At 39.5% G+C, this 14,979-nt stretch overlaps 4 protein-coding genes across 7 annotated transcripts; 2 read left to right on the top strand and 2 right to left on the bottom strand.

Annotated features, from left to right (window-relative positions):
- The first annotated feature begins 1,793 nt into the window (after window positions 1–1,793).
- Window positions 1,794–3,187, top strand: LOC9316201 (cyclin-U4-1). The gene is made up of 2 exons (XM_021027113.1): window positions 1,794–2,363; window positions 2,737–3,187. Exons 1-2 carry the CDS (start codon window positions 2,023–2,025, stop codon window positions 2,999–3,001), a joined length of 606 nt encoding a protein of 201 aa, XP_020882772.1. The 5' UTR covers window positions 1,794–2,022; the 3' UTR covers window positions 3,002–3,187.
- LOC9316200 lies at window positions 3,039–8,347 on the bottom strand. The gene is made up of 6 exons (XM_021029116.1): window positions 8,226–8,347; window positions 7,505–7,766; window positions 6,688–6,830; window positions 5,577–6,558; window positions 4,679–5,166; window positions 3,039–4,607 (listed from the first exon to the last, which is right to left on the bottom strand). The coding sequence occupies exons 1-6, from the start codon at window positions 8,345–8,347 to the stop codon at window positions 3,740–3,742; spliced, it is 2,865 nt and encodes a 954-aa protein (XP_020884775.1). The 3' UTR covers window positions 3,039–3,739.
- Window positions 7,901–9,781, top strand: LOC9316199 (trihelix transcription factor ASIL2). Its single transcript, XM_002881931.2, has one exon. The coding sequence runs from the start codon at window positions 8,400–8,402 to the stop codon at window positions 9,573–9,575; it is 1,176 nt and encodes a 391-aa protein (XP_002881977.1). The 5' UTR covers window positions 7,901–8,399; the 3' UTR covers window positions 9,576–9,781.
- Window positions 9,782–9,916: 135 nt separating this feature from the next.
- On the bottom strand, window positions 9,917–14,368 carry LOC9316198 (RNA-binding motif protein, X chromosome). 4 transcript variants are annotated; one of them, XM_021027110.1, is made up of 12 exons: window positions 13,891–14,368; window positions 13,002–13,555; window positions 12,829–12,918; window positions 12,498–12,737; window positions 11,959–12,180; window positions 11,526–11,883; window positions 11,116–11,429; window positions 10,921–11,024; window positions 10,725–10,828; window positions 10,549–10,619; window positions 10,378–10,473; window positions 9,917–10,239 (listed from the first exon to the last, which is right to left on the bottom strand). In XM_021027110.1, the coding sequence occupies exons 1-11, from the start codon at window positions 14,159–14,161 to the stop codon at window positions 10,384–10,386; spliced, it is 2,418 nt and encodes an 805-aa protein (XP_020882769.1). In that variant the 5' UTR covers window positions 14,162–14,368; the 3' UTR covers window positions 9,917–10,239; window positions 10,378–10,383. The 4 variants fall into 4 exon arrangements, with proteins under 4 accessions (XP_020882769.1, XP_020882768.1, XP_020882770.1 ...); XM_021027109.1 differs by having other exon boundaries at window positions 10,382–10,473; window positions 13,891–14,367; XM_021027111.1 differs by having other exon boundaries at window positions 10,382–10,473; window positions 13,002–13,670; window positions 13,891–13,982.
- Between the last annotated feature and the right edge of the window lie 611 nt (window positions 14,369–14,979).

The raw sequence follows: 14,979 nt of genomic DNA, 5'->3' as shown, positions 1-14,979 counted from the left end.
GTATACTATATATCAATATTAAATGTATTCTAAAACATGAATATTGTGAATTATAGAATTATTTTAATCTTTTTATAACTATTATATGAATTAAACTAAAGGAAAAAAGGCGTATTTGAAGGATGGGGGAGGGTCACATGGAGTAGCACATGGAAATTGGGTATGAAAAAGATACGATAAGCGAGAGACACGTTACGCAGTTATTGATGATCCCCAAATGCTCCAAAAAAAACTGGGTGTAAAATTATATCTCTACACTTGAAAATCATATCGTATGTATAAAAGACTCTTTATTCTTACTCTTTATTCTTAGTTCTCTCACGAGACATGCTTTACTCTTTCATCACACCAATCCCAATCTAAATGTTTTTTCTTGTAACTTCAGGTAGTACTAATCAGTAATCAAGTATACGATCAGTACTCGCATCATACAAAACCCAAATTAAATAAAATAATGGTACATAATACACTATAAATGTTGTAATAAAATTTTGTCTACTTACGTTTGTAGTTCATGAGTGGAACTACGGTATTTGTAATGTTATTCGGAAGATAAATTACCGACGAAATAACAAAAATGCATCTGTTATTGGATTGCAAATTACGTATAGAGAGCACGGTGAAAATGCGTTATAAAACATGAAAAATGTAAATCTATACACAAATAGTAGAGAATCAGTATTTGAAAGTATGATAATCCAGTTCAAGACTTTGTGTTCATTTGCATGCAATAGATCTCAACGTCGATAATTTGAATTTCGGTTATTAACAATAGAAAATAGATTTTCTAACATATAACACGATATAGTACAAGGACTAAATTTATATACTTCTTACAATTTTCAGTCCACGTGCTTCCATTTAAAATTCAGTTATTATGTTTTATACAGTTTCATAAATCTTTTATAATTTTAATATATTATTAAATGAAGCAAATAAACTCGATTAAATAAATTTGAAACGTTCCAAAGTGACATATCCTGTAAAGTTAATTTTTTTTTTTTAAAACGTGAAATCTCTTCTTTTTTCACTTTTTTTCTTTCTTTGGTTGCTCTTTTAACTTTTGGGTTTGCTGTTCTTAGAATTTTGCTAAATGCGTTCAAATTAGCTGTCCCTCTTGGCATCTTAGATTTAGATCGATCTATTATTTATTCATATCGATATTTTTTTTTTGCTAACAATCAATTTTTTTTGGTGTTATAAAGAAAGGATTAAATTTTGATGTTACCAGATGGGAATTGATTCACATTATTAGAAACACATGCATTTCGTTAGATCACTATCGTGACTTTCTAATTTAAATAAATATTTCGTTAGATCACTATCGTGACTTTCTAATTTAAATAAATTTTCCCCACATGTTATGTAACATGATGAGTATGGGATCCCATCTCCATACACCATACATTAGAAACCAAAGGTTAAGACACATAATAGTTATACATTTTTCTTGCAATTCACATAAGTGTATAGTTTATGACGCAGGTAAAACTCTACAGTATAAGGATTATGATTACAATGATCTCAAATCAGATTACATAATTTCATAAATATTGATTAGGATACGATTTTACGTTTTTCTGCGTCGATTTGATATGTTGTGTTTAATGCATTAGTTGTGTTTCCCTCTTGTTAGAACTTAAGCTTTCAAATTCAATAATCATTAACCAACTTGTGAAATATAAACCCCACATTTCGCGTATACTAATGATTTATTAAATTTTTTTTTTTTCATTTTGAAAATACTACTATAGTTTGGTCTTTTCGGTTCCACCGCCGACGGTGATAGAAGAGTTAATGACTCATGAATAACACAAATGAAAATCCAAAATAGACACATTCCTAAAATTGAAATTGGATTAAAAAAAAAAAAAAAAACATAAGACCCAATATAACGACCAGCTTAACACACGCCATTAACAACAGAGCAGAGCAAAGAGAAGACTCTTCTTCATCATCATTCATCACACACACACAAAAAGTAACTTATTTTTCCTCTCCCTCTCTCTCATACACACAAAAATGGCGGAGCTTGAGAACCCAAGTGTAATGTCGAAGCTAATAGCATTCTTATCTTCATTGCTAGAGCGAGTTGCTGAGTCAAACGATCTGACCAGGCGAGTCACGACTCAGTCACAGAGAGTTTCGGTGTTCCATGGATTGAGTCGACCAACCATAACGATTCAGAGCTATCTACAGAGGATCTTCAAATACGCAAATTGTAGTCCTTCTTGCTTCGTCGTGGCTTACGTTTATCTCGACCGTTTCACTCACAGACAACCTTCACTTCCCATCAATTCCTTTAATGTCCATCGTCTTCTCATCACCAGTGTCATGGTCGCTGCTAAATTCCTCGATGATCTGTAAGTTTTCACATTCTCTTCGTTTTAAACATCAGAATTCACTATCACAGTTAAAATTTGCAGACATACTAAAAGATGATCACCAATCAATCCCCTGTTTCATGAATGTTCTGTTTCGTATGTTTTGTCTGAATCTCAGGAGTTTTAAATTTGATTTAAGTCTGTTTTTTTTCTAAACTATAGATTGAATTTTAACAGTTTGAACTGAATCATTAATTGTTTGGTTTAGACATCATAATGATCAATCAATCAATCATTCCCCTGTTTTACGGCTGCTCTGTTTTTTCCTTTGAAATAAAGATTCAAGTTTGATAAAGTTTATGATTTGACACTGATTAACTAAACCTTAAAAATTTGGTAATTATTAACACAGGTACTACAACAATGCGTATTACGCGAAAGTGGGAGGAATAAGCACGAAAGAGATGAATTTTCTGGAGCTGGATTTCTTATTCGGGTTAGGATTTGAATTAAACGTGACGCCAAACACATTCAACGCCTACTTCTCTTATCTTCAAAAGGAAATGACTCTTCTTCAACCTCTCTCTCTCGTTGTTGTCCCATCATCAAGATCTGTCGTTACCTTCAACGACGATGAAGCTTCTCATCAGAAACAACAACAACAACTCGCTGTTTAAATCACAACAAAAATCCAAAAAAAAAAACAACTAAATCTTTTTTTTTGTCTCTTTATCAATTTCTCCTTTAAAAAATATGAATTGTGTAGTTGTAGATGATGTAGAGATTAGTCGGCAGGGACTCTGATCTTGTCTTAATCAAATCTTGATTAAGAATAAATAAGAAATTTCAAAATCAACCAGTAAGTTCTTGTCTATCTCTATCTCTAGATGTGGACCGATGAGAAATTTATCTTTTACAGGCTGGCTGGCTAAAGAATTTAAATGTCATTAGTTAAATAACCAAACATATTTTTTTTGGTTTTTGTTGAATAACCAAAAATTGTTATGATTGTTTATGTTTTGTTTTGTCTGATATTCAAACGTTACCCATGTCAGATCAGAAACATGGGTTATTACTTTAGTAATAAGTAGAGAAGGTACAATAATTGGGATTGGTGAATAAGATTTGTTGTTTCTGGTTCTTCTATAAAGGGAACAAAAGAACATGTGCAGAGCAGAGAGACAGAGTGTAACGATAAAGAAATCACATTCAAAATAGCCAATTTGAAAGAAGCTAAGAGACTGTGACTTGTGAGAGAGCTTATACAAATAATGGTTATTGACAGAACAAAACAAAAGTACTATTCGACTCAAGTCTCTTGAAATATACAACTCAAGATTCAAGAACACAAAACAATCAAGAAAGTATGTAGAAGAAAACAGAGGAATTGCAAGTTGAGATTGAAACTTGGGATTTTAGGAGGTGGTTGTCGTTGTAGTGCTTCTTAGAGAATAGATTCTGATTTTCTTGGCATGTTTTCGAATTAGACTCGGGATTTTCGCTACTGCGATGGGTAATACCACGGAAATCACCAAAAAGAACAAGCCTAATCCGAAATTAGGAGAAAGTGCAGCCATTGCAAATCCATAGGTCAAGGCAACAGCAGTCAATGAAACTTGTAGCTCAAGGTAGAATGGGAGACCTTTTGTGAGTAAAGAGATTAGTTCAATAGAAGTGAAAAACCCGATCGAGTTTAAGAAGATGAAAATGCCGTAAGAAATCCAACTCTTTGATCCCATTATCGTTGTTCCTGCGTAGTAAACCGGTTTAGTTTTGTTTCCTTTTAAGTTAGTTACTTGACAGTATCCATTGATACAGTAATCTTCTTGCCAAACACCTCCAGGTGGACTTAGCACGGCTTGATAAGTTGCTGTAGCTATCAGAATCGCGATAACTAGTAACACATTACGAACTTCGTTAGGTGAGACTCTGTCTTTCTTGTACTTGAAGCAATCTAGCCATTGCTTGTGAGTCATCAGAGATTCTTCTGATTGTGTTGTTTCATTCTCTGTTGTTGTTTCTTGTCTTGTGTCAAGTTCTCTTGATCTTACAGCTCCTGCTTCACGGAGGATCTGATAAATCTCTGGGTCTTCTGGTTCACCTCCAAAGTGAAATAACATATCAAGAGGTGTGAAGCCATTAGAGTTTAAAGAGTTCACTTCAATGGATGTATAATCCAGATAAACTAAACTAAACCACAAAAAGCGAAAAATCGAATTCGATAAGATACCTCGTACTGTCGTTTCTGAACCGCTAAGTGCAAAACCGTGTTGCCTCCATTGTCTTTCTTATTCAACACAAAAAGCTTATCAAACTCCTTAAGACGTTCCAACAAAACAACGAATCCATCAAACTGACAGAATCTAACCGCAAGATGAAGCACTGTCTCTCCACGAGCGGTGATTTCTTCAAGAGATTCCGGATTTGCAGACACTAACTCATCAGGAACACAAACTCTTCCTCTCATAGCAGCGTAATGAAGAGGAATCTTTCTCTCTTTACCTTTGATCAAACATATCTCACTACTTAGCTTCTCCAAAAGCTCTCTCACGACTTCAACGTGGCCCATGGATGCTGCTATATGCAGAGGAGTAAATCCGTCTTTGTTCAATTCTCTTCCGAGACTCTCTCTTAGTTTGAGAATTTCTCTGACGAAACTCAAGTGTCCGTACATAGAGGCAACGTGTAACGGAGTTTCTTCGCCGTCTATTTCAATAACTTCAAGAAGAGTCGGATCAGATTCCGTTGATCCGAGTAAAAAATCGACATCTCCTTTTCGAGCAGCCTCCATTATCGGACTCTTCTTCATGTGTCTCTCTCTTTCTGCTAAGTCAAAAACCCTCTTAGAAAGAATTAAAAACAGATATTCAGGATTTGATTTTCAACTAAGTTTAGTCAGAAAGAAACAGAACTTTTCAAACTCTCACACGTCTCCAAAATCTTAATTGATTTTATTCGTCTAAAAGTCAAATTTATAAGACAAGGACATTTTCACACACATGAACACTCTCATAAACCAACGATACGACAAGAATCCGCAACTGCCGAGTCTTTTTAATAGCTCAAATAAAACCTTGCATAAATAAAGTTGGTGATCATGATACAAAAGATAAATGAAGTCACAAATGAAAGTTGTTGTGAGGTGGCTCCACCCAAAGGATGTCGTGAGTCGCTAGGTGATCTTGAGGGGGATCGGAGCCTTTAGCATCACCGAGGGAGTAGTACAAGCCATACCGCCCAAATAAATCAAGACGAGATGAATATATTTTGTTCCTGCATGTGCTCAGTGGAGAGACCAGCTCTTACAAAAGAGGCAGGCCAACTTGTATATATTGTCAAGCCACCAAGATCTGTCTTCTCTTGCCATTCCTTGTGTTTAGAATTCAGTTTAAACACGGTTGGGATGTTGTTGTAGCAGTGTGTATAAATAACAAAGATGTCTCCTTCATGCTCCGTCATAAACACTGGGCTATGAGAGTAATCATACTGATCAAAGGCCGGACATGGTTTCACTGGAAGAATATTCCATGTTGCTGCTTTAGAAGAGGGGTCGAAAACCCCAAGATAGCCGCATTCACTGAGACAGTAGAACATGCCATTGGAGAAGACACATTTGGGCCAATAGCGAAAGGGTAACTGGTTCTCAAAGCAGTGTGTAGTCCACTCGGTTTCACCAGGCCGCCAAGTATCGATGACAACAGATCCGCAGGATCGTAGTTGGATGTAGGAGATGACCATACAGCTAGGTGATGTAGGAGCGGCTGAGAAAGCTAAAAAACGGGATCTGTGTTCGTGTCTCCTTGGGGGTAAGTAGAAGCTCTCACGGGTAAACGGGTTAAGAAGAAGTGTACTAGCATAAAAGGGCCCGCTTTTTCTCGCAAGCACCCAACCATCCTTTGAAAAAGTGGGTTTAGGGGGAAAATGCAACCCTGGTAATTCGAGCTTACATGGTCGAAACCGTAATGGGTGAGGAATAACGTAATTACGAGGAGGCACTGCGTGATGTGAATAAAGAAAAAGCAAAGGAGGAGGCTGTAACTTGCGAACAGAGACAGCTGCTTCGCACCATGCCTTGCAGACGGCGGAAGCTTGTATGTTGGCTTTTAATCCAAGCCCGGACAGTATCTCCCGCAGGAGATCTAAGGGAAGAAGAGCCCACAATCCTCCGATATTATTACACTTGTTCTTCTTTTTCGATCCACCACGATTTCCTTTAGCTGCTTTTGCAGTGCATCTGAGGATTAGAAGAAGAATTTAGGGTAACTGAGTGTTGGTATAGTGAAAGCTACCAACTCTCTAGGTTTATGAATACGAACATAAGCCCTAATTAAAGGGTGGATTAAAAGGAGAAGAAAACACTCACGATTGGAGCTTTCTTCCTCTTTTTGTACAGGACATTGCTGCAAGTGCTTGAACTATGGACGGCGGAGTTGCTGACGGCGCGTCCTCATTTTTTGGCGGAGTTGCTGACGTGTATGTTCGACGGCGCGTCCTCATTTTTTGGAACTTAGGTCAAAAATGCCCTCCTTCGTGTCCTTGGCTTGCGGCATACGATTCCGATCTGGCTCTGCTCCTTTCACATCTGCCTTATCTCCAATCAGATTTATACAACTACAGGAAACACACCAAACCAAATCGACCCAAGGAGGGATTTTTAGCCAATCGAGAGGAAAACAAAATAAACTTTTCCGCTCTACTAAAAATGATTTAAGGCTAAAAATATAATGAAATTAATTCTTCCCCCTGTTTTTTTTCTCCCTTAATCTTTAGCAATAAAATCTTTAATTTATAAATCTCAATTCATACGAGAAAGACGAGAGAAAACCCATTAAAAGATTACATTTTACAATATAATGATAGGTATATAACCAAAAACACTCAAAAATAAGCAAATATGATAAAGAAACAACAAAGAGATTCTAAGACGATGAGTTGATTAAAAAGAAAGTTAGAGACGCCTTGCAATCCGAAAAGCTTTAAGCAATGAGTAGATGAAGAGATAAATCTCACGAAGAACCAAGAGCGACGATACACCTAGAACCACCAGCGTAAATATCTTCTCATTTGATGATATATAGACGATTGCAATCAGATAAGTAGCAACAATTGAGATAATGCATGCAAAGCCTTATCCAGTTTCTCATAGGGAACCCTTTAGTTAGCAGCGAGATCATTGTAACCGAAACCAAGAAGCCAACCGCGTTGAAGGCAGCGTAGAGAGTGAAGTTAACAGGAATGTTTGCCATGATTGCTTGTCCTTCAGTGCTGTTCCTAGAACCGAAAATGGTGTTTATAAGTCGGTTGTTGTTGTTGTTCTGTGAGCCAGAACCACCATTAGAGTCTTCACTTCTGAAAGCTCCTGGAGGCTGAAGGACTCCGGTGAATGTAAAGGTTGCAATGAGTGTTGCAACAACCAATAGAGTTTCCCGCTGTTCAAGTGTGCTACATATGCTTAAAAAGTAGCCCATTAACAACAGCCCATTCAAGTTTAAGCCCATCCAACAAATTGTGTTAATGGGGTTTGAAGCCTTAAATCAACGAATCAATAATCTCATGATAGATATTAATAAATGACTTTCCTAAAAAGAAAAGAATGCAAGAGAGAAGTCAAAAAATGAAAGACGCCAAAAACATAATTAATCAGCCCCAAAAACGGCAAGAGCGGTTCGCTAAGTAACGCCACCTACCGGTCCCGTGAAACACGGCTCACGTTAGCCTCCAACCATGATGACTACGGTGGCTTGGTGGCTTCATCAGCCGCTTTTTCTCTTTTTATTTTCACACCGATCCAAATATCATTATTATTCCACGTGTCGTCCATGACGGTCTGCCCCCACCACCCTCCGCCACCACCGCTTCAGGCTTTATTACCAACTCTGCTAATCTACGCTTCTATCTAACCTTATCCTCCGCCACGAACCATTATCATACGCCTCTCCTCCACTCTCTCTCTCTCCTCTCTCCCTTATCTTCTCGATATTACGTGAAATCGCCGCCGCGAAAAGCCATCGCATTACAGCCATTTCTCTTCCTTCACGAGATCTGTCTTTTTTTTTCCTTCAAGATTTTTGATCCATGTCCGATCCGGATTCTCCGATGAACCACGATCCGATTCCGGATCCATCACCGGTTCGGATCCAATCTTCTCCACTCCCGCCACCATTATCTTCCTCCGCTCAAGACGATGCGTCAACCGAACCAGCTTCCGTCACAGATCTGAAGAGCGCCTCTATCCCCGCCGCGTCCAAGAACTCTAGGCGGTTACCTCCGCCGTGCTGGTCTCTGGAAGAGGCGATCGCCTTAATTGACGCGTACAGAGACAAATGGTACGCTCTAAACCGTGGAAATCTCAAGGCGAATCACTGGGAAGAAGTTGCAGAAGCGGTTGGTGTTAATTGCCCCGACGTGACGTTGAAGAAAACCGCGGTTCAGTGCCGTCACAAGATGGAGAAGCTCCGGAAAAGGTACCGGACCGAGATCCAGAGAGCTAGATCTGTGCCGGTGGCGAGGTTTATATCGTCTTGGGTTCATTTTAAGCGAATGGAAGCTATGGAGAATAGGCCAGAGATCAAACAAGGTAACGAAAGTGGAGATGAGGATCACGATGATGCCAATTACACAGCTAGGTATCAAATCAAAAACGGCGGAGGAGGAGGAGGAGGCTTAGTGGCAAGGACGACGCCGAGGTTCTTTAATAGGAATGGTACGGCTGGATCTGGTGGTGGTGGAGGGAGTAGTAGTAGCGGCGGAATTCGAATTCGGATACCGACTGGAGTGAGTATAGCACAGCCTGGTGCGAGATTTCCCGGTAAGATTGATCAGAAATACACGGCGAGTCCAAGTTCTGGTTTGAGTTCAAATCCGAGACCTGGTCGTGGTATCGGAGCAGGAGGACCTAACTACGGTGCTAAAGTTGTGAGAATTCCGGAAGGGGAAGAGAGAGGAGGAGGGAAACGAGGGAGAGAGATGATGATGAAGACGGAGGAGGAGGATGATAATGATCCAATGGTGGAGATAGCAAGTGCGATAAAGCAACTTGGAGATACGTTGGTGAGAACAGAGCAGACGAGAATGGAGATGACGAGAGAGATAGAAGCGATGAGGATGGATACAGAGATGAAGAGGACCAAGATGATTTTGGAATCGCAACAACGAATTGTGGAAGCATTTGCTAAAAGCTTATCGGATAATACAGAGGAGGACAAGAAGAAGAAAGCAAGAAGAATGTCGTCTTTAGCTGCTGACTCTTGATGATCAAAAGGCGCCATAAATTAAATTATGTGTGATTTTCAAAATTCTAGATTGTAGAAATCGAAAGAGCTTTTATTAGCTCATGCATCTGTCTAACACCAGTAATGTATCCTCTGCTTAATTATGTTGTTATAAAGTGTATAAAAATTGGGAGTTCCCCAGTCTCTTATTGTCTGTTTCCGACAGTGAGAGGTTTGTCTTGTTAATGTCTCTTCAACAAGTATCAAGGTTTATGTCTCTGTTTTTACCATAGTGAGAGTAAAACAGAGCAAGCATCAGATCTAAACAAAAGTAATGCAAATCTTAAGGTGAGAAGACGATGCAATTGGCTGAAAACATTATTGCTTTCTTGAAGAAACCTTAATTAAACTGATGGATCAATAATACAAACACAGCTAAATCTCTGTTCCAACAAATCCGTCCATTATTCAAGATAGATAAGATACATAACGAGTCCCACAACTATGAACCATCTCTATAAAACTCGAGCTTATCATCCCATCCGAAAAAAAGTTACAAGTGCAGTTGAAGATGCAAGCCCATTAATATTCCAACAGTCTCACCGAAGCTGGCTTTAATCCTTTTCTTGCAGCCAGTAGCTTCTTTTCTGCACAACTTTTGCATGGCCAAACCACCTTTTCTTGCAGCCTCGATCATGTAAAATCTGTGTTCCATTAACAAACTTAAGCACACATTTGCTCAGGCCTTTCAAGAGGCATTGCCTTCCAACCAACCATATATCCCACAAATAAAACCAAAACAAACAACTAAAAATCAAAGGAACCAAGATTATATTACTCACTCACATTCAGTAGTATGATCCTGGACCACCACTAGAGTAACTACTACCACCCAAGCCACGGCTTGAGTAAATTGAAGAATACGAGCTACCTCCTCCCTGCAAATCCAATGATAAAATGTTACACAACTTAACTTTTCAAATAAAACAAGGGAAAATTGTGAAGCCACTTACATCTCTTCTGGGTAGGTCGCCACCATAGCTTGACGAGTACATTCCTCCTACATCGCTGCCACTATAAGAACCTGAAGAAAAGTAACATTATGGAATTATAGCCATGTAAGGCAGTAAGTGTATCTCGATGAAGTATTGCTCTCTGTTAAGCAACAACACAAAGTTCTGAATCAAACCTCCTCCATAATCCATTCCCTGACGACTGCTGTATGGGCCACGCGAGTCATGACTTGACATAGAATTTCGGCTGCTTCCATATCCTAGACTAGACCTAGGAATCCTACACCAAACATGGAAGTAAGAAAATGATACACTTGGCACAGAAAATTGCAACCAGAAATAACTGAAGTTATCCATAAAAAGAGAACATACCGGTCCCCATAGGATTCCCCATATTGAGATGGGCCAACATCATAGTCCAGACGGGGTCTTGAATGACGAACATCAACATCAGCATAACGGGGAGGAATGTCATCCTGAATAATGAACACTCGTTAGAGTAAACAATCATAGTCTAAAGAAAAAAAATTAGAAAACAAAATGGTCGGAGAAAACAATAAGTCAGACCAATGCAGCATATGGGCGCTTTGATCCAGGAAGAGGTTCATAAGCACGAGGTCTTCCTTCACTGTAACTTGGAGGTCTTTCAAATCTTGGACTGTAAGGGTCATCTACGAATGGCCTCCTCATTTCAGAGCGAGAAGAACTTCTAGGAAGATCTGAATAACCAGAACCACGAGGTGGATAATCATCTCTATAAGACAGATGCCTCTCAGGAGAAAGCCTGGAACTATAGCTTACAGCTGGTCTGCTTCTTGGAGGAGGAAGATCATCACGCCGATCATAGTCTCTCTTCAAACTAGCCTTTGGATACAGAGGAACTGCAAAACACAAAATGGAGGGTATGATCAGAATAATCAACACAAAAGAGATTCAAGTAAAAAAGATAACTAAACATGCAACAATTCAAGTGGTACCTGGAGGTCTTCTATCATATGACCTAGCAGGTGGTGGCAAGGGCCTGGCTCTTGCAGGTGGAGGCAAGGGCCTGGCTCTTGCAGGCGGAGGCAAGGGCCTGGCTCTTGCAGGCGGAGGTAGAGGTGGGCGTGGACGTCTTCCTCTTGATCCAGAGACTCTCTTTGCACTAGAAGATGGGGCCCGAGATCCAGCGCCTCTAGCACTCCGAGAGGAAGCAAGACTACGAGGTGGAAGACGAGCAAATGAAATCCTTCCAGACCGTCCAGTCCCATGCCTAGACCGCTGGTCTGAGCGACTGGATTGTCTGCCTTTACCTGCTTTCTGAAGTGGTCTAGACAAGCGTGCTCTCACTTTTGCCTGGAAGAAAAAAAAGAATTAGAAAGCAAGAAAATACTTGCGTGGATATGGATAATGCATTTAAAATATGCACACCTTGTCCTCCCCTTCGCCTAGCTCTGAGTTGTTGATGAATTTGGCACAAGTCACAGCAGCTTCATGAGTATCAAAAGTTACAAAGCCAAAATCTTTCCTCCTTGCTGATGGCATATTGCGAGCAAGCTCAACTTTTTCAAGTTTACCATATCTTTTCAGAAGGTCTCTGACACGTTCTTCATTCCATGAAGGTAACAGACCATCAATGAAGATAGTCTTAACCTGTAACACCAGAAATATTATAAAACTAACTATGTGAGAAAGATAGATAATTAGATATAATAGATTCACCAACAATCAATAATTCAGTATCTAGCATGTTGTTAGAGGGCTAGAAGGAAAATGTATTCCGACTCTGTTTTCATTATGGGTTTAGCAAGTATAGCAAGTATACTAAGTCACCATCCAGAAACGGTAAAAAAAAACTATCAAGTGATTAGGTGGCAACCACACATGCCCCTATAAACTCCTCCAACGCTCTAAAGAAGACATGGTAGGATGAAAGTTGCATGAAATAAATGATCCTGCAATGTGAGTACCTGCGCCATTATCTCATCTTCCGGGTCTAAGAAAGAATCAGTAAAAGAGACCTTTGCAGGCTTCTCAACTCCAAACATCACATCTTTCTTGACGAGACGCTTGTGGGCATCCATGGCATCTGAGCGAGATGAGAATTCCAAAAAGGCATACCCTCGATTCATGTTGACATTGTTGCTGTCCTCTACCAACGTTATATCATCCATATTCTCAACTCCATAGTGTTTCAGCTTCTCCCTCAACTGGAAGAACAACAAATACCTGATGGTCAGGATCACCACGAACTGTGGAGTTGGGTTTAATTGACATATCTACGGACACCCAAATACTTACAGCTTCTGGGGTCCATGTCTTGCAAATGTTACCAATGAAGAGGGTATCATTATCTTGGCTTGCAGTTACACCACACTTTTTACCATTTATCTGCAGTCCCAATGACCAAGAGCATGATATACAATGTAAAGCTACACAAACTCTCCATCAAATACTAAAGTGTAGACAATTACCATTGGGCTTTTAAGCTCTTTAACAGCTCGTTTTGCCTGTTCCATTGTTGCAAAACGCAAGAAAGCAGAACCCTTGCTCTTCTTTGTCTGAGGATTCTTCAAAATCCTAATTTCAGTCACCTCGCCCACGTGACCAAACACTTTCTTTAAGTCCTCCTCCGTCGCACCTTTGTCCAAACTTCCAACAAATATTTCGAACTCCTTACGCTTACGTCTCTCATGGAGAACATCATGATGCTCTTCTTCTTCCACATCAACAGTTTCTCCATGCTTGACATCTTCATTAGCATGCTCATCATCATCCTCACTCTCAAGCTCCTCCGGATCATCTCCAATCTCGTCTGCAAACTCACCAGCTTCTTCCTCCACCTCAATCTCTTCCTCCAGTTCCTCGCCCTCCTCATTTACCAACTCATTATCCTCCTGTCCCAATTCCCTCTCTTCAAACTCCTCCCCGCCATATTCTTCAGCCTCAAACTCAGGTTCATTGTCATCTAAATCCAATCTTTCATCTTTTCCGAAATCATCCACAGAATCCTTTACCTCAGTCTCCTCTGCGAGTAAAAGCGGGTAAAACATCTACACTATTTCCAGGTAGCCTAAAGTTTGTTCAGAGATAACAATCTCAGAAGATACGTCTATCTTCCACAGAATTAAGAACAGCTAAACCTAAATCCATCATCCAAATTAGATTCAAACATTCAATGGTCAGATATTTTTTTTTCGTAAATTGTTAAATCTCTATGGTCAGATATATTTGGAACTCTAAGTCACAAACTTTCGTCAAAGTGAAACTCAGATCCGTCAAAACAATGAAAACGATACTAAAGTTAACTAGATAATCCCAAAAAACGAAACAAAATTAATAACCAGGTTCAAAGAATCTTACTTTTCGACAGAACAATATCAACCGGATTCGCTGCAGCTTCAGAATCATCAATTGAATCCAATGGCTTGGGCCCATCTAATGGATTCTCTTCCTCCACAGTTTCATCAACCTCCGGCGTCACCTCCTTCGCTTCCAGTGCATCGGAGCCAGATATCTCACCGATATCAACAGATTCTTCATTGACCAGAGGACTCTGCGCCTTGAGCGCCGATCTCGTAAGCCTCCCGCCTCTTCTCGCGGCGCCTCCCCTCTTGACAACCTTCGGTGGCATCGCTATCCAATGTTCTTAACCAATCAGAACGAATTAACCAAATTCGATGAACAGAGATCAGAGCTAAGCCACAGAATTATCGGGATCGAACAACCCTAGCTCAGCGGATCAACAATGGTATTGAAATCGAGATAGAGAAGAAAACCCTAATTAACGGAGAGATAATAGCCTGAGCTTGTTGGACTAAAAATAAAAATAAGAGAAATAAAATAAATATATTGGTTTAGAAAAATAAAGACGTGGCGATCAAGCTTTTATTGCGGTGTTTTAAAAAAAAAAAACGGTAAGCAAGATGGGCTTTAGGCCCAAATAATATCCCCATCCCTAATGGGCCTTTACTCGTAATTTTATTACCGATGTCCAATCCGGTTTTCATTCAGTTTCGGTATCTTTTTTTTTTTTGTTTTCAGAAATTCCTTGGTTTATAATTTTGTAATTGCATTATTCGGTTTAAGAGATACAGTTTTCGATTGAATCGGTTTAATGGGCAAGAGAAGAACAACAAATCTTATGTTAAATACACTTAACTAAGGAAGAAGATGCTGAAACTGCAACACTAATGAATAAATCAAGAGTTGAAGTAAACGCAGCAAACACATTCATAATCTTGTAAAACAATGTATTGATATACACTAAAGAAAATACTAAACATCATCATCTTCAGTCAACAATAAATCTCTTCTTTGTTTAACCCGAACGAGACCGACAACGCTGCTCCCTATATAGAGCTATCAAGCGGGTCAAACCCGCCCCGCAAAACTCGCGGGAGAAAATACTAGACTTGCATCCACCCAGCTTAATTTCGCGGGAACCGCAGG

The sequence above is a fragment of the Arabidopsis lyrata genome (genome assembly GCF_000004255.2).
Source record: "Arabidopsis lyrata subsp. lyrata unplaced genomic scaffold ARALYscaffold_4, whole genome shotgun sequence".
NCBI lineage: Eukaryota > Viridiplantae > Streptophyta > Magnoliopsida > Brassicales > Brassicaceae > Arabidopsis > Arabidopsis lyrata.
Note: the sequence above shows the minus strand (reverse complement) of the source record. Positions and strands in the feature narration are given on the sequence as shown.